Source organism: Lepus europaeus, chromosome 1, assembly GCF_033115175.1.
Source record: "Lepus europaeus isolate LE1 chromosome 1, mLepTim1.pri, whole genome shotgun sequence".
Lineage (NCBI taxonomy): Eukaryota > Metazoa > Chordata > Mammalia > Lagomorpha > Leporidae > Lepus > Lepus europaeus.
Window position 1 is genome coordinate 146,877,977 of NC_084827.1, and position 18,755 is coordinate 146,896,731.

Genomic DNA, 18,755 nt, shown 5'->3' on the forward strand with positions numbered 1-18,755 from the left:
TTAAAATATATGGTAAAGTACACATAGCATAAAGTTTGTCATTTTAACCATTTTAGATGTACAGTTGAGTGGTATTAAGTATATTTGTAATGTACAGTAATCACCACTGTCTGGCTTCAGAACATTTTCATCACTCCAAAGAACTCGTACCCATTAAAGTAAGTCCAGTTATCCCCTTCGGTACTGCTGGCAATCACCATTCTCCTTTCTGCCTTTGTGATTTGTTTATTATGAGTATTTTATATAAATGGAACTCAACAGTATGTAGACTTTGTGTCTGGCTTATTTCACTTAGCATGATGTTTTCCTTATGTCATGGCATATATCAGTAGTTTTGTGGCCAAATAATACTACTCTGTTGTGCAGGCATCCCACATTTGGTTTGTCTTCCACCAATTGATGAACATTTGGTTGTTTTCCACTTTTGGGTTATTGTGAATAGTGTTTCAGTGAACATTTGGGTACAAATATTTGTCTGTAAGCCTGTTTTAATACTTATGAGAGTAATTGCTGGATCATAGGTTAATTCTATGTTTGACTTATTGAGGAATCACCAAATTATTTTCCACAGAAACTGCATCATTTTATATTCCCATTAATAGGGTGGGAGTGTTCCCAATTGTCCACATCCTTACCAATACTTGTTATTGTCTGATTTGTGTGTGTGTGTGTTCCTTCCTGTACAGGGATGGGGAACATAAAGCCTGCCAACCGTAGAAGGCCCATGAAATCATTTGATTTGTCCCTGCCAAGGCAACTGCAGAAGGAACTTGAAATTCAATAGATCTGTAACATGCTTGATTTTTAAATGAGTAATATAGAATAGCCATGAATGATGTGTATATCCATAGGGCCCTGGCAGAAAAAAGGTTCCCCACTCCTGTTCTAATGAGTGAGAAGTGATTTTTAATTTTGCTTTCCAATTTGCTAATGACTGATAATGTCACACATCTTTCATGTGCTTGTTGGCTATTTCTGTAGCTTCTTTGTAGATCACCTACTGAAGTCATTTGCCCATTTTTAAGTGAGTTGCTTGACATTTTGCTGATTTGTGAGAGTTTTTATAAAAATCTGTTTTCTATAATACATCCTTATCTGATAATATAATTTGCAAATATGTCAATTTTTCATCTTCTTTAGAGTAGCTTTTGAAATGCCAAGTTTTTATTTTGATGTTTATCAAATAAGACAATAACATGTGAACTTTTCAATAAAATGGTACTAAGCAAATCTGAAGTGCTTGGTATATTTTATACTATTTTTGTCAGCCAAGGTTTATAACTTTATCTAATTTTACTTTTATGCTTTTGAATATTCCTAGGAAACAGAATCCAGTTCACTGGAAATTAGCTAATGTAGAAAATTATTCCCGCATGAGACTTAAACTGATTCCAAACTATAATTTCAAAACCCATGAAGAAGCTAGTGCTTTGAGGGATAATTTAGGTGAGTTCCAATGACTGTTTATTTATTCATTGAAGATAGGGTGTTGATGCAGCTGGTTATTACTGTTTTTAAAATATTAGCTCAGGGACCAGCATTGTGGTATAGTGGGTAAAGCTGCCACCTGCAATTCCAGCATCCCATATAGGCACTGGTTCGTGTCCTGGTTGTTCCACGTCCAATCCTGCTCTCTGCTAATGGCCTGGCAGAAGCAGGGGAAGATGGCCCAAGTTTTTGGGCCCCTGCCATCCACGTGGGCGACTCTGTTGAAGCTTCTGGCTCCTTGTGCCCTTTGTGGCCATTTGGGGACTGAACCAGAGATAGAAGATTATTCTCTGGCTCTCCCTCTCTTTAACTTTACCTTTCAAGTTAAAAAAAAAAAAGTTTACACAAGGAAAGGTGGCATTTTTTATTCTTTTTTAATTTATTTGACAGGTAGAGTTATAGACAGAGAGAGAGAGAAAGAGAGAAAGGTCTTCCTTCTGTTGGTTCACTCCCCAAATGACTGCTACGGCTGGAGCTGTGCCGATCTGAAGCCAGGAACCAGGTGCTTCTTCCCAAAATAAATCAATTAATCTGAAAAAAAAAAAAAATACTACATTTAGGGGCAGGCTTTTGGCCTGGCAGTTAAGATGCCTACTTTCCATATTGGAGTGCCTGAGTTTGATTCCTGGCTCTGGCTTCTAATTCTACTTCGTAATGATACAAACACTGGAAGACAGCAAGTGATGGCTTAAGTAGTTGGGTCCCTGACACCCATGTGGTAAACCTAGATTGAGTTCCTGGCTTCTGGGCTTGTCCATACCTAGTTCTGGCTATTGTGGACACATGGGGAGTGAACCAACAGATGGGAGTGCTCTCTGTCATGTATATATGCACATACATGTGTACATGTATTTATTTATATATATTCATGTATGTATGTGTATATTTGTATTTATAGGTATATGACATTGATTGCATATGTATATATCAGAAATATCTGTTACATTCCATGTGCTCCAGAGAGTAACACTTCAACTCTTGTTCTGTATTATCTTCAGTTTTATCATATGTTCTTTCTTAGTATATTTTGTTTATTATATTAACACAGAATAATTCCTTCTTTGATCTAATTATTGGCATGCTTTAGAATCAAATATAATTAAAGAAAGTCATTGGCTTATTTCCAAAAAAAGTACCTCAGTGAAACTATATACCATACTGTTAAAACATTTATTCCTTTTATCACATATATGGTAATTTTTAAGATCACCACTAAACATTAGAGATTATTCTGAATCAAAGTACCCATCAGAAATTATAGAAGGGCTATAATATCATTTTTTATTTTGTATTTAAACAGGTGTCCAACACTCACAGCCTTCTAATGATTCATTGCTTTTGGAAGTAGTAAAACAAGTAAAAGTTAGTGATATGGAAGAAGACAAATTGGAACTTCTTGAAGAGGACTTAGCAGCCAGAGTAAATATGTATGTTTAAGTACTTGGTAGAATTTTAAATTATTTTGTTCTGAGAAATAGCACTGCAGAATTGTGAAAGATACTTGCTTGAAATTCTAACACTATGAGGCCGGTGCCGTGGCTCACTAGGCTAATCCTCCGCCTGTGGCGCCGGCACAGCGGGTTCTAGTGCCGGTCAGGGCGCTGGATTCTGTCCCGGTTGCCCCTCTTCCAGGCCAGCTCTCTGCTGTGGCCTGGGAGTGCAGTGGAGGATGGCCCAAGTGCTTGGGCCCTGCATCCGCATGGGAGACCAGGAGAAGCACTTGGCTCCTGGTTTCGGATCAGCGTGATGCGCTGGCTGCAGCAGCCATTGGAGGGTGAACCAATGGCAAAAAGGAAGACCTTTCTCTCTGTCTCTCTCACTGTCCACTCTGCCTGTCAAAAAAAAAAAAAAAAGAAAGAAATTCTAACACTATGTATTCTAACAGTTGATGCTCTGTCAGCTGTTAGGAATCTTATCAGTGTCTATTGAGATATTGGGGAAGCCTTCTTAAACTGGGATAACTTAGAGGTAGACCTTAAAGTTAGAAAATAATTCAAGATCAATTGGTAATCAAAACAGTGTATCAGATTTGTGAGATACAGCTAAAGCTGTGCATAGATGGAAGGGCAGCAGGAAATGTAAGAGCAGAAGAAATATTATGAAGATAAAGGAAGAAATCTATGAAAGAGAAAAATGAAAATCAAAAAGATGAAAGAAAACAAAAACTGGATATTAAAAAATAAACAACTAGCAAAAAGCATAAACCTATAGCCAAACTGCTGAGGAATATAAGAAAAGCATGTAAATTGTCAGTCTCCAGGATGAAAGAGGAAATATCACCACAAATATTAAAATGATTCAATAGAATACTAGTGACAGTGACAGCTTTATTCCAATACATTTGAAAACTCAAATGAAACAAATTCAAATTTCAATTTCTTTGAAAGACACAAATTACCTGATCTCCCTCACTGAAACAACAGATATCTTGAATAGTCTTAGACATATTTTCAAATTCTGAATTGGTAGTTTAAAAAATTTTCTTAAAAATATATAAAATATATTTATTTCCTTACTTTTTTTGTTGTTATTGTCTCATATATTAGACCTTTAGACATTTTTAAACATAACAAAATAGTTTTATAGTTAACTGTTTTATGCAGGTTTTTTTTTTTTTTTTTTTGACAGGCAGAGTGGACAGTGAGAGAGAGAGACAGAGGGAAAGGTCTTCCTTTTTCTGTTGGTTCACCCTCCAATGGCTGCTGCGGCCGGCGCGCTGCGGCTGGCGCACTGCGCTGATCCGAAGGCAGGAGCCAGGTGCTTCTCCTGGTCTCCCATGCGGGTGCAGGGCCCTAGCACTTGGGCCATCCTCCACTGCACTCCCTGGCCACAGCAGAGAGCTGGACTAGAAGAGGAGCAACCAGGACAGAATCTGGTGCCCTGACCGGTACTAGAACCCAGTGTGCCTGTGCCGCAGGCAGAGGATTAGCCTATTGAGCCACGGCGCTGGCCTGCAGTTGGTTTTTAATCAGTTAAGGGAAGGAAAAAGAAAAATATGTTTATACTTTCTTTTATATTTGTCTACATAATTACCATTCCTGGGTACTTTTTTTTGTATGAATTCAGGTACTATATGGTGTTATTTCCTTTTAACTTAAACAACTTCCCTTAGTATTTCTTGTAAAGAAAATCTGATAGCTACAGATTCTCTTAGACTTTCTTTTCAGGAAGATATTTCCTTTGCCTTCATTTTTTGAATCCTTTTTAATCAAGGTGTAGTTCAAGGAGGCTGGCATTACAGCACAGTGGGTTAAGCCACAGTGTGCAACACCCACATCCTATATGAGTGCTGGATCTAGTCATGGCTGCTCATGTGCCTGGGAAAGCAGCAGAAGATAGCCCAAGTGTTTGGGCCCTCTGTTGTCCATGTGGGAGACTGCATGGAGTTCCAGGCTCTTGATTTCACCGGGCCCAGCCCTGACCATGGCAGCCATTTGGGGAGTGAACCAGCAAATGGAAGATCTGTCTCTGTGTCTCCCTCTCTCTGACTCTGCCTTTCAAATAAAAAATATTTTTAAGATGTACTTCACATAACATAAAATTAAAGTGGTTTCTTGTTATATTTATCATGTTGTTCAACCATCACTGTTTCCTGCTTTAATAACACTTCTGTCATTCCAGAAGGAAATCCTAAACCTTTTATTAGTAGTCTGAATTTTCCTCACATTCCCTGTAACTGCTTCCCTACTTTTTTTAAAAAAATAAATCTGTTTTTTTAAAAATTTATTTATTTGAAAGAGTTACAGAGAGAGGTAGAGACAGAGAGAGAGGTCTTCCATCTGCTGGTTCACTCCCCAGATGGCTGCAAAGGCTGGAGCTGTGCCAATCCGAAGCCAGAGGCCACGAGCTTTTTCTGGGTCTCCCACATGGGTGCAGGGGCCCAAGGACTTGGGCCATCCTCTACTGCTTTCCCAGGCATAGCAGAGAGCTGGATCAGAAGAGGAGCAGCCGGGACTAGAACCGGCGCCCATATTGGATGCCAGTGGTTCAGGCCAGGGCTTTAACCAACTGCGCCACAGCGCCGGCCACTGCCCTACTTTCTATCTCTGGATTTGCTTATTTTAGACATTCCTTATAAATCATATAGTATGTGGCCTGTGTCTTGCTTGCTTCGTTTGGTGTAATGTTTTTGAGGTTCATTCATATTGTGGCATGTAATAGTAACTGATTCCTTTTTTATAGCTGAATAGTATTCCATTTGTGGAAGTACCACATTTTTTTATCCATTCATTTGTCATTGAGTATTTTGGGTTATTTATTCTTTTTGGCTATAAAGAATAATATTTCCATGAGTATTCATGTATGAGATTTTATGTGAACTTAAATATTCCATTAAGAGTAGCATTACTTAGTCATATAGTAATTGTGTTAAACCATAAGAGGTCTGATTTCTCTGTAGCTATCTAACTCTTGTTATTCTGCTTGTTGTGCTTTTTAAAAATGTATTATAGCCATATTAAAGGGGTTGATGAATGACTTTCTCATTTCCCTACTAACTGATGAGTTGGAGCATCTTTTCATGTGCTTTTTGGCCATTTATATGTCTTCTTTGGAGAAACAGTTATGCAAATCTTTTATCCATTTAGGAAACATTTTATTAAAAACTTTTGTGTATCAAAGAATACCATACAATTGGATTGATTGTCTTTCACTTTCTTAGTGGTGTCCTCTAATATACAGAAGTTATTAGTTTTGATGAAATCCAGCTTGTTTTTTCTTTGGTTTCTTAGTCTTTTAGCATTGTATGTGTAAGCAACAACTGTGTAATTCTAAGTCATACAGGTTTGGTTCTATGTTTTCTTCTAAGAGTTTTGTTCATTAATTCTTAATCTTTATGGCTTTGATCTATTTTGAGTTTTTGTGTATGGTGTGATAGAGGAGTACAGATTCATTCTTTTGCATGTGATTAACCCAGTTGTCGTAGCACCATTGCCTTAATTTATGCTGGATAGTTTTTGCTGGATATAGAATTCTTGGTTGACAGGGTTTTTTTTCTTTTTCTTTTAGCATTTTGAATGTGTATCTGCCTTCTAGCCTGAGTTAATGAATATCAGACTTATTCATCTTTTTTTTTTTTTTTAAAGATTTATTTGTTTTGAAAGGCTGAGATAGAGAGAGAATCTTCCATCCTCTGGTTCACTTCCCAAATCTGATCTGAAACCAGGAGCCAGGAGCTTCTTCTGTGTCTCACACGCAGGGCCCAAAGACTTGGGCTATCTTCTGCTGTTTTCCCAGGCCATTAGTAGGGAGCTGGATCAGAGTAGAGTAGCTGAGATTCGAACCAGCACCCATAGGGATTCCAGCACTGCAGGAGGTGAATTTACCTGCTGTGCCAAGACACTGACCACAGACTTACTCATCTTAAACTGAAGAGCCAAAATACTTTCTATTATTGAGTTTGAGTAACCTTCATACTATGTATTACTTTAGGTTACTCATTCATTCTCTACTTACCATGATAAATATTAGAATTTCACATTTTAGCAAAATATTCTTTCCAGAAATTCTGTTAAAAACCTTTTTTTAATGCTTTAAGAAAAAGATTTCAATATAAATAGGTAAGTTGGTGATACTTGCAGAGCTTTCTCATGTAAATCCACTGGGAACAAAATTAGTTTTAGTCATTGTTATCCTGGACTTGAGGCAGATGTGAAATAATTTAGAACTGGAGAGAACTGACTTGAGATATTTACTAAAATAACATTATATTAGTGGAAGGAGTTCCCATTTGTATACTTGACAGTGAAAGTCACCTAGGCCACCAGAAGATGGTCCTTTCCAGTTTTTCCTTCCAATTAAAACATTGCACCTAATACAAGGTGACTTGAGTTTAAGTGAAGTATGGTATTTGTAGACCTTTGTATTGTCTAAGTTCCATTGTCAGGAGGATGCTAAAATATTGGTGTCCCAGTTTCTTTTTTTTTTTAATATTCATTTATTTATCTGAAAGTCAGAGTTACACAGAGAAAGAGACAAAAAGACAGATCTTCCATCCACTGGTTCATTCCCCAGATGGCTGCAACAGCCGAGGCTGGGCAGGGCCAAAGCCAGGAGCTTCATCCATGTCTCCCACGTTTGTGACAGGTGCCTAAACACTTGAGTCATCTTCCTCTGCTTTCCCACACCCTTTGCAGCCGGAACAAGAACCGGTACCCATATAGGATGTTGGTGTTGCTGGTGGAGGCTTTACCTGTTATGCCACTACACTGGCCCCTGATGTTGCAGTTTTTAGTTATTCTTGAAAACCCTATTTTTTTTTTAAGATTTATTTATTTATTTGAAAAGCAGAGTTACAGAGAGGCAGAGGCAGAGAGAGAGAGGTCTTCCATCCTCTGGTTCATTGCCCAGATGGCTATGACAGTTGGAGCTGCGCTGATTCGAAGCCAGGAGCCAGGAGCTTCCTCCAGGTCTCCCATGCAGGTGCACGGGCCCAAGGGCTTGGACCTTCTTCAACTGCTTTCCCAGGCCAAAGCAAAGAGCTGGATTTGAAGTGGACCAGCTGGGACTAGAACTGGCACCAATATGGGATGCCAGCACTGGAGGCTGCGGCTTTTCCCGCTACGCCACAGCACCGGCCTCGAAAACCCTATTTTACAGTTTGAAAATTATAATACTTCTGAAAATATTAGACTAATAATACAATTCTTATTCACTGATTTGTATAGTCCTTGAGTCAATTCATACTTTCTAGAATATAATTAAAACAACACAACCACTATTGTTGCATTTTTAACTGTCCTTTCAGTTATATTTGATTTAGTATATTTTGTTTTAATGGGTTTTATAAAATTAAGGGCCGGTGCCGTGGCTCACTTGGTTAATCCTCCACCTGTGGTGCTGGCATCCCATATGGGTGCCCGGTTCTAGTCCCAGTTGCTACTCTTGCAGTCAAATATTCTTTCTCACACACTAATTTTGCAAACATATATTTGAATATGATTATTCTCCATGTAAGCAGAACAAATTGATAAGTATTTGTTTATTGGGGTGTTTTTTATAATAGTGATGAGAAAGAAGAACAGGATCAAAAAGAAAAATTGGTGTTGATGGAAGACTGTGAACTCATTACAGCAATTGATGTAATTCCTGGAAGATTAGAAATCACAACACATCACCTTTACTTTCATGACTGCAGCATTGAAAAAGAGGACGGTGAGGACTTCCGATAGGATGAGTTCTGTTGTTCATGCAGGACATAGTTTATCAATCGTGGATGAAAAGAAGAAAGCAAAAGATGAGAACATGGAGTTGTGGTGTATCGTGCAAGCGGAGAAGTGGAATATCAGTGTGGGGTTCAGTCTGTTATTCAACAGTGTGTTAGAATACTTACATTTAAAAGATATGGCTACAGGGAATTACTGTGACCTAAAGCTACAAGACATAATCTTATTTTTTCAAACCTTTTTATGTATACTTATTCCTCTAGTCATCTCATCTAATCCTTTCTATGATTAAATCTAAGGTGTCAATATTAAGAGAAAAGGAAAACTATTTCTAAGATACAATATTCTGAGTGATTCTCTATTCCCATGGAAAGGCAGGAGAATAGTTGTAGAATTTTAAAACAATTGAAAGGACCAATTTAAACATCCAATAACTTTAATAAATGATTTTTATAAGGAAATCAAGCAAGTGAATTCCTTTTGCTTAAGTGCTACTTTTGTCAGAAAAAGGAGGTTTTTTCTGCTTAGCTGAATAACTTTGTATGGTATTGCCATCACAAGATTTCTTCTTTTTCAGGAGTCGGTTTTGATTTCAAGTGGCCTCATTCTCAAGTTCGAGAGATTCACTTACGACGTTATAACTTGAGAAGATCAGCCCTTGAGATTTTTCATGTTGACCAATCCAATTACTTTCTCAATTTCAAAAAAGAGGTATGTGATGTAATGTGATACCTTTCTGACCATCTTGAAGTATTAGCTTAAAGTAATTTTCTGGCTAGGGAGCTCTAATGATCCTTTGGACTATATATACTCTTGTATCAAGACAAAATATTAGAGAAAAAAATACATACATCGGCACTAATCAGTATATGAAATTTTGCTGGAGTTTATGTTTGAGTGTTGGAAGTATGGTAGTTTTCAGTTTCTGAATATATGACTATATAAAGAAGTCAGTAGAATATTGACTGTGAACTAGTAGGTGCCTCATAGTCCAAATTCAATAATTTTGGGACATCTTTTTCTTCTATAAATATAATAAATTCTTTTTAAAAGATTAATTTATTAAATAAATTTCAGGTAAACAAATTTTGTATATTTCATATATACAAATTTAGGAACATACTGACACTTCACACACTACCCTCCCTCTCAGGCACACTCCCACCCTTTCTCCTCCTTCCTCTTTTTCCCTCTCTTAACTTTTACAATGATCTACTTCATACTCGTAAGATTAGCCCTACACTAAATAAAATATTAAACAAATAGTAAGAAAAAAACCACTGTTTTTCTTTTTTTTTTTTTGACAGGCAGAGTGGACATTGAGAGAGAGAGAGACAGAGAGAAAGGTCTTCCTTTTTGCCGTTGGTTCACCCTCCAATGGCCGCTGCGGCCAGCGTGCTGCGACCTGTGCACCGCGCTGATCCAAAGGCAGGAGCCAGGTGCTTCTCCTGGTCTCCCATGGGGTGCAGGGCCCAAGCACTTGGGCCATCCTCCACTGCACTCCCTGGCCATAGCAGAGAGCTGGCCTGGAAGAGGGGCAACTGGGACAGGATCCGGCGTCCCGACCGGGACTAGAACTCGGTGTGCCGGCGCCGCTAGGCGGAGGATTAGCCTGTTGAGCCACAGCGCCGGCCAAAACCACTGTTTTTCAACAGCAGAAACAAGGGCTGTAAACTATTGTTGAATCTCATAATGTCAATTTCACTCCTATACATCACGTTTTTGGGAGTCTACTAGTTACCACAGATCAGGGAAAACACGTGGTATTTGTCTTCTTGGGACTGGCTTATTCCACTAAGTATAATGGTTTCCAGTTGCATCCATTTTGTTGTAAAAGACAGGATTTCATTCTTTTTTATGGCTGAGAAGTATTCCATACTCTACATACCACAATTTTTTCATCCAGTCATCAGTTGATGGACATCTGAGTTGATTCCTTATCTTAGCTATTGTGAATTGAGCTGCACAATAAATTCTTAATTAGCATAACTATTTAGATGCACAGACTTTGAAGCCGGATGACTTGGGACCAAGTACTGTCTCCACTACTAGCTGTTTAATCTTGGGTCTGTTACTTGAGACACTTGGTCCCAACCTTCCTTCCCTCTCTCCTTAATTAGACTTAGACTTGTATTACAAAGCCAGACAGTTCTTGCCAACTTACCTAGCACACCCATTTTCTCTTGTCCCGTCTTGCTTGGAGAGTAGCTCCCCCTGGTCCGTGGACTTGTTGCTCAATTTAGAAATGAAGAGAGAGGTCTCAAAGGGTGTGCAAAAGCAAGCAAGTTTATTTGGGACCAGTGACAAAAGGTTCCCATGCAGAAGTGGAGCCCTGGAGCTGAGAGTACATCACCAGTAACAAAGGAGGGACTCCCCTCCTTTGTTATTTCCTTCTCTCTCCCACCTTGTCTGTGAGGTACTGACCTTCACCTACTTCATACAGTAGGGATCATATTTGGGTTGGCTCCTCTGCCTCTGTTTGTGGTATGGAAGAGGTCGGTAATCGGTTGCTGTTTTCCATAACCTCATCTTATGTGCTGTCCTGCCCCTCTTCCTGTCTTTTTGGTCTATGTTAATTTTGTGTTCCCCTAAGCTTTGTGTTTTTTCTGGAGGGGTGGAATTTTCCAGAATTCACCCAGGGTCCACTCTTTTGTCTTAACCCTGCCTCAGGGGCCCTCTTTCTTTACATAGGCATCTCCCTTAACAAAATCCTAACATGTTTAATTCTTTCTTGGCATCACATCTCAGAGAATCTGATTCTTACAGAAATAGCTAATTTTCTATTTATATGGGACCAAGATTTACTCAGATAATTTGATTTAGATGTTTAAAGATCATTTTCCCATTTTCATAAGAGGACACCTTTTTTATTACACATAATATTTTTATATGAAAATATAAAAAGTGTTTTATCAAAAGCTGTGTCCTGTCCGGCGCCATGGCTCAATAGGCTAATCCTCCACCTTGCGGCGCCGGCACACCGGGTTCTAGTCCCGGTCGGGGCGCCGGATTCTGTCCCGGTTGCCCTTCTTCCAGGCCAGCTCTCTTCTGTGGCCGGGGAGTGCAGTGGAGGATGGCCCAAGTGCTTGGGCCCTGCACCCCATGGGAGACCAGGAGAAGCACCTGGCTCCTGCCTTCAGATTAGCGCAGTGCGCCGGCTGCAGCGCGCCGGCCGCGGCGGCCATTGGAGGGTGAACCAACGGCAAAGGAAGACCTTTCTCTCTGTCTCTCTCTTACTGTCCACTCTGCCTATCAAAAAAAAAAAAAAAAAGCAAGCTGTGTCATGTAATTAAAAAAAAGTCTGTGCCTGATAAATACCATATATTTCTATATATTAAGGCCATACATTTCTATATTTTAGTTATCAGGTTTTTTTTGTTTTGTTTTGTTTTGTTTTGTTTTTTGACAGGCAGAGTGGACAGTGAGAGAGAGAGAGAGAGAGACAGAGAGAAAGGTCTTCCTTTTTGCCTTTGGTTCACCCTCCAATGACTGCCACGGTAGGCGCGCTGCGGCCGGCGCACCGCGCTGTTCCGATGGCAGGAGCCAGGTGCTTCTCCTGGTCTCCCATGGGGTGCAGGGCCCAAGCACTTGGGCCATCCTCCACTGCACTCCCTGGCCACAGCAGAGAGCTGGCCTGGAAGAGGGGCAACCGGGACAGGATCGGTGCCCCGACCGGGACTAGAACCCGGTGTGCCGGCGCCACAAGGCGGAGGATTAGCCTACTGAGCCGCGGCGCCGGCCAGTTATCAGGTTTTTAAAAATAAGTGTTTTGGCCAGCACCGTAGCTTAACAGGCTAATCCTCCGCCTTGCGGCGCTGGCACACCGGGTTCTAGTCCCGCTTGGGGCGCCGGATTCTATCCCGGTTGCCCCTCTTCCAGGCCAGCTCTCTGCTATGGCCCGGGAAGGCAGTGGAGGATGGCCCAAGTCCTTGGGCCCTGCACCTGCATGGGAGACCAGGAAAAGAACCTGGCTCCTGGCTTCGGATCAGCACAATGCGCCGGCCACAGCGGCCATTGGAGGGTGAACCAACGGCAAAGGAAGATCTTTCTCTCTGTCTCTTTCTCTCACTATCCACTCTGCCTGTCAAAAAAATAAAAATAAAAAAATAAAATAAAATAAAAATAAGTGTTTTTTAAATTGATTATTTTTATTTGCAATGCACATACATGTTCCATCCACTGGGTCACTCCACAGATGCCCACAATAGCCAGGACTGAACCAGGCCAAAGCCAGGGCCTAGAATCCCAAACTAAGTCTCCCACATGGGTGGCAGGGACCATACTACTGAGCTATCATCTGCTGACTTTCAGGGTGCACATGAGCAGAAAGCTAGAGTCAGGAGCAGAGCTGGGACTCAAACACAGACATTCCAGCATGGATGTGGGTATCTGAGCAGTGTCTTAGCTGCTATACCAGATGCCCAACTCACTTTACAGTTGTTTTTTAAATATTTATTCATTTATTTGAGAGAGTTAGAGAAAGGGAGATTCTATCTGCTGCTTCACTCCCGAGATAGCCCCAGTGGCCAGGGTTGTCCCAGGCCTAAGCCAGGAGGCAGGAGCTTCACGTGGGTAGTAGCGGCCCCAGCACTTGGGCCATCTTGTGCTACTTTCCCAAGCATATTAACAGGGAACTGGATTGGAAGTGGCGCAGCTGGAATAAGAACCAGTACCCCAAGGGATGCTGGCGTTGGTTTAATCTGTTATGCCACAATGCCAGTCCTGCAGAGATGTTAGGAGACGGTCATGGTGGAAGATACTTGGTTCACTGGGGCATATCCTTGAGAGGCAATCCTTGTCAGAGGATTGGTTACAAAATCTAAGGTGGGTCTGAACTGCTCTCCCTGCTTCCTGGCTCATCATGTGATTATTTCTCAACAAATGCCCTGCCGTTGCTATCCGGCAGCTGAACCAACGGGGTCCACCCCATCATGGATTGTGAAGCTCCAAAACTATGAGCCAAAATAAACCTCTTTCCTTCATGGGATGTCTATATTAGATACTTACTTACAGTGACAAAAGGCTGACTTATTACACTGATGCTGATAGTTGCACAACTCTGAACATACTACAAAAACACTGAATTGTATACTTTAAAGGGTGAATTATCTTAATCAAACTATCATAGGGCCCAGTGTTGTGGCATAGTAGGCTAAGCCTCTGCCTATGGCACTGGCATCCCATGTGGGCACTGGTTTGTGTCCTGGCTGCTCTTCTTCAGATCCAGCTCCCTGCTAATGGCCTCGGAAAGCAGTGGAAGATGGCCCAAGTGCTTGGGCCCCTGCACCCAAGTGGGAGACCTGGAAGAAGCTCCTGGCCCCTGGCTTCTGGCTTCAGATTGGCCCAGCCCCAGCAGTTGTGGCCGTTTGGGGAGTGAACCAGGAAGATCTTTCTGTCTGTCTCTCCCTGTCTGTCTGTAACTCTGCCTCTCAAATAAATAAATAAAATCTTTAGAAATTTTTTTTTGAAAATAAAGAAAAGCTATCATAAAGACCACATCCCAAGATTATCTTCATCAGGTTTTTTTTTTTTTTTTTTTTTGACAGGCAGAGTGGACAGTGAGAGAGAGAGACAGGAAGGTCTTCCTTTTCTTTTGGTTCACCCTCCAGTGGCTGCTGCGGCCAGCGTGCTGCAGCCAGCGCACCGCGCTGATCCAAAGCCAGGAGCCAGGTGCTTCTCCTGGTCTCCCATGAGGGTGCAGGGCCCAAGCACTTGGGCCATCCTCCACTGCACTCCCGGGCCACAGCAGAGAGCTGGACAGGAAGAGGAGCGACTGGGACAAAATCCGGCGCCCAGACTGGGACTAGAACCTGATGTGCTGGCGCTACAGGCGGTGGATTAGCCTAGTGAGCCGTGGCGCCGCCTTCATCAGTTTTTAAAATATAGAATTCTGCAGTTGATCTCAGAATAGAATAGTGAAGTGGTCACTAGAGGATCGAAACATTATGGAGAAGAAAGAGGGAGAGAGAGAGAGAGATTAAATAATGGCTACCAAAATAGTTCTAGTGTTCTACAGCATGGCAAGCTAACTGTAGTCTACAAAAAATTTTTTATATTTCAAAATAACTAGAAATAATCTGAATAATAGAAATGGTAGATGTGTGAGGATGTGAAAATAGTGATTACCTTGATTTGATCATTACACATTGTATACCTGTTTCAAATTATCATGTACAAATATATGTGTCAATTAAATATAATCCTGGGTTTTTTATAGGCTAGAAACAAAATATATAGCAGACTATTGTCACTTCATTCTCCAAATAGTTACAGATCCAGATCACCACAGGAATTATTCAAAGCATCAGGATTGACACAGGTAAGATTTTTAAAGTCACTGTTTAGAGTGTAATTTGCTTGAAATTAAAACTTGCCTATTCTGATTGTTTTCTTTTGATTATTATAGGTTGACGATCTTTGAATCTTCCTTTGGTTCCCCAACACAGTACCTTCCCCCACCTCCCATATCAGTCAGTTAATACCTATACCCTTCAATAACTTTCTCTTTTTAAACAAATTTTTAAAAAAGCAGAAAAAAAAGTGTCATGGAAAAAAAGGCAAAAAAAATTGTTATCAATACTTCTTCCAGCCAGGCTTAATACATGCTTTTGTTTATTTTTTTTAAAGGTTTATCTACTTATTTATTTGAAAGTCAAAGCTACACAGAGAGAGGAGAGGCAGAGAGAGAGAGGTCTTCCATCCGCTGGTTCACTCCCCAACTGGCCGCAACGGCCGGAGCTGCACCAATCCAAAGCCAGGAGCCAGGAGCTTCCTCCAGGTCTCCTACGCAGGTACAAGGGCCCAAGGACTTGGGCCATCTTCCACTGCTTTCCCAGGCCATAGCAGAGAGCTGGATCAGAAGTGGAGTGGCTGGGACTAGAGCCAGTGCCTATATGGGATGCCGGTGCCTCAGGCCAGGGCGTTAACCCACTGCACCACAGCACAGGCCCCAGTAAATGCCCTTGTAAATTATACCTTTACTATATCTCAACATCTCTTGATCTAATACTGCTGGAACCCAAAGGAAGTCCATTGTTTTTTGGGTTTTGGTTTTTTGTGGATTTTCTTTTTTTCTTTCCTCTTCTTCTTAGGACTGTTAGTACTCTCCTAATCAGGGTGCTTGCCTCCTGGCTGTCTCCTTTCTCCCACAAATATATCATCTTTAAGTGGTCTTATTCAAGAGTCATCAATAATTCTTTATGGATGTCAGTAAGACAAGTATTGTTTAATGAAGTGCATTCTCTGTTGTTGCCTGAGCAATAAACTTAAGTACTAATTCCTCAACCTGGCACCCGAGAATTACTGGACTTTCTCTGATACATGTCTTTTCTCACTTTTCCCGTCAATGTCTGTCTTTCTTTTTTTTAGAATTTATTTTATTTATTTGAAAAGCGGAATGAGCTTTCCTTTCACTTTTGCCAAATGGCCACAACAGCAGGAGAAGTGTCAGGCTGAAGCCAGGAGCCTGGCACTCCATCCAGATCTCCCATGTGGCTGCCAGGAGCCCAAGCACTTGGGCCATCTTTCTCTGCTTTCCCAGCACATTAGTGGGAAGCTGAATCAGAAGCAGATGCAGCTGCTGGTGCTTCTGATTCAGCTCCTCTATAATGAGCCTTGGGAATGCAGCGGAAAATGGATAGAGCCAGAGCTCCAATATGGGATGCCAGTATGGCGGGCAGCAGCTTAACTTGCTGTACCACAGTGGCACTCCCCTAAGTATATCTTTTGTGTAAGTTACACAGTAAACATCAAAGTGAATGTTCATCTGTCAGCAAAAATTCTCAAGTACAACCTTACTGTGTAGAGTAACTAGAAGCTTAGATACAATTAAGTAATTAATAGAAAATAATTATTATGGCCGGCACAGCGGCTCAATAGGCTAATCCTCCACCTGTGGCACCAGCACACCAGGTTCTAGTCCAGGTCAGGGTGCCGGATTCTGTCCCGGTTGCCCCTCTTCCAGGCCAGCTCTCTGCTGTGGCCAGGGAGTGCAGTGGAGGATGGCCCAAGTGCTTGGGCCCTGCACCCGCGTGGGAGACCAGGAGAAGCACCTGGCTCCTGGCTTCGGATCAGCGCGATGCGCCAGCAGCAGCGGCCATTGGAGGGTGAACCAACGGCAAAAAGGAAGACCTTTCTCTCTGTCTCTCTCTCTCACTGTCCACTCTGCCTGTCAAAAAAGAGAAAATAATTATTATGTCTTGCTTTTAAAAATATTCTAGTATAGGCCGGCGCCGCGGCTCACTAGGCTAATCCTCCGCCTTGCGGCGCTGGCACACCGGGTTCTAGTCCCGGTCGGGGCACCGATCCTGTCCCGGTTGCCCCTCTTCCAGGCCAGCTCTCTGCTGTGGCTAGGGAGTGCAGTGGAGGATGGCCCAGGTCCTTGGGTCCTGCACCCCATGGGAGACCAGGATGGGCACCTGGCTCCTGCCATCGGAACAGCGCGGTGCGCCGGCCGCAGCGCGCTACCGCGGCGGCCATTGGAGGGTGAACCAACGGCAAAAGGAGGACCTTTCTCTCTGTCTCTCTCTCTCACTGTCCACTCTGCCTGTCAAAAAAAAAAAAAAAAATATTCTAGTATAGCAAAATTCCATCTAAATAAATCTTTAAAAAAAAGGGTGGGAGGGGTCCAGTGCTGCAGCATAGCTGATGAAGCCGCTGCCTGCAGTGCTGGCATCCCATATGAGTGCTGGTTCGAGTCCTGGCTGCTCCTCTTCTGATCCAGCTTTCTGCTATTGCCTGGGAAAACAGTAGAAGATGGCCCAAGTCCTTGGGCCCCTGCACCCATGTGGGAGACCCTGGAGGAAGCTCCTGGCTCCTGGCTTCGGATTGGCACAGCTCTGGCCGTTGCGGCCAATTGGGGAGTAAACCACCAGATGGAAGACCTCTCTCTCTCTGCCTCTCCCATCTCTGTGCACTCTCAAATAAATAAATAAATCTTAAAAAAAAAAATTGGAGGCCGGCGCCGTAGCTGACTTGGTTAATCTTCCACCTGTGGCGCCGCGTTCTAGTCCTGGTTGCTCCTCTTCCAGTCCAGCTCTCTGCTGTGGCCCGGGAAGGCAGTGGAGGATGGCCCAAGTGCTTGGGCCCCTGCACCCGAAAGCACCTGGCTCCTGGCTTCAGATCGGCCGTAGCAGTCATTTGGGGGGTGAACCAATGGAAGGAAGACCTTTTTCTCTGTCTGTCTCTCTCTCACTGTCTAACTGTATCTGTCAAATAGATAAATAAAAAAAAATTCCATTGCTCTATATTAAGGTAGTTCTCTAAGGATAATTAATGCATCATTAAAATTTTGAAGTTTTTGTATATTGAGGTATTTTAAAATATATATGCTTCTGAATATTTCCATTTATAAAATTTTCACAGTAGGACAGTCATAGAATTAAGAATTTTTAAATACTCCATTTATATTTAGTTTACAAAAAGTTTTGTAAGATTTATGTTGGGACTGGCATTGTGGCATAGCAGGTAAAGCTGATGCCTGCCATGCCGCCATCCCATATGGGCTCCAGTTCTAGTCCTGGTCGCTCTACTTCTGATCCAGCTTTCTGCTAATGGCCTGGGAAAAGCAATGAAAGATGGCCCAAGCTCTTTGGCCCCTGCACCCACGTGGGAGACTCAGATGAAGCTCCTGGCTCCCTACTTCTGCCTAGTGCAGCCCTAGCTGTTGCAGTCACTTGAGGATTGAAGTGGCAGATGGATCTCTCTCCCTCTCTAACTCTTTGAAGTAGTGTCTTTTAAAAAGAAAAGATTTATGTTCAGTCTTTTATTCCTTTTCTAAATTTTAAAAGAAAGAATTTAGGAAATGTATGCAGATGTAGCTCTGTTAATCAACTTGTTTTTTGATGGGCTCCATTCCTTTTATTATGCATATGGTAGTCAGTGTTTACAAAAAAATAGCATGAGTCCTGTCAGTGATAGTTGCTGATTTCTGAAGACAAAAATTACCTGATTATGATTTTGCTCTTTTTTGTGCCCTCTAGAAATGGGTGAACAGAGAGATATCAAATTTTGACTACCTCATTCAAATAAATACAATGGCAGGCCGAACCTATAATGACCTTGCACAGTATCCTGTGGTAAGTCTTATGTAAATCTAATGAAGGT

General features: G+C 41.8%; 1 protein-coding gene across 2 annotated transcripts in view; it reads left to right on the forward strand.

Annotated features, from left to right (window-relative positions):
• NBEAL1 (neurobeachin like 1) overlaps positions 1–18,755 on the forward strand; it is a 203,934-nt gene that overhangs the window by 133,745 nt on the left and 51,434 nt on the right. For both annotated transcript variants that reach the window (XM_062190098.1, XM_062190096.1), the window contains 6 exons: positions 1,322–1,446; positions 2,789–2,915; positions 8,492–8,640; positions 9,229–9,362; positions 14,869–14,970; positions 18,632–18,727. In XM_062190098.1, coding sequence (XP_062046082.1) covers positions 1,322–1,446; positions 2,789–2,915; positions 8,492–8,640; positions 9,229–9,362; positions 14,869–14,970; positions 18,632–18,727 — 733 coding nt within the window. The remainder of the gene's footprint in view (positions 1–1,321; positions 1,447–2,788; positions 2,916–8,491; positions 8,641–9,228; positions 9,363–14,868; positions 14,971–18,631; positions 18,728–18,755) is intronic.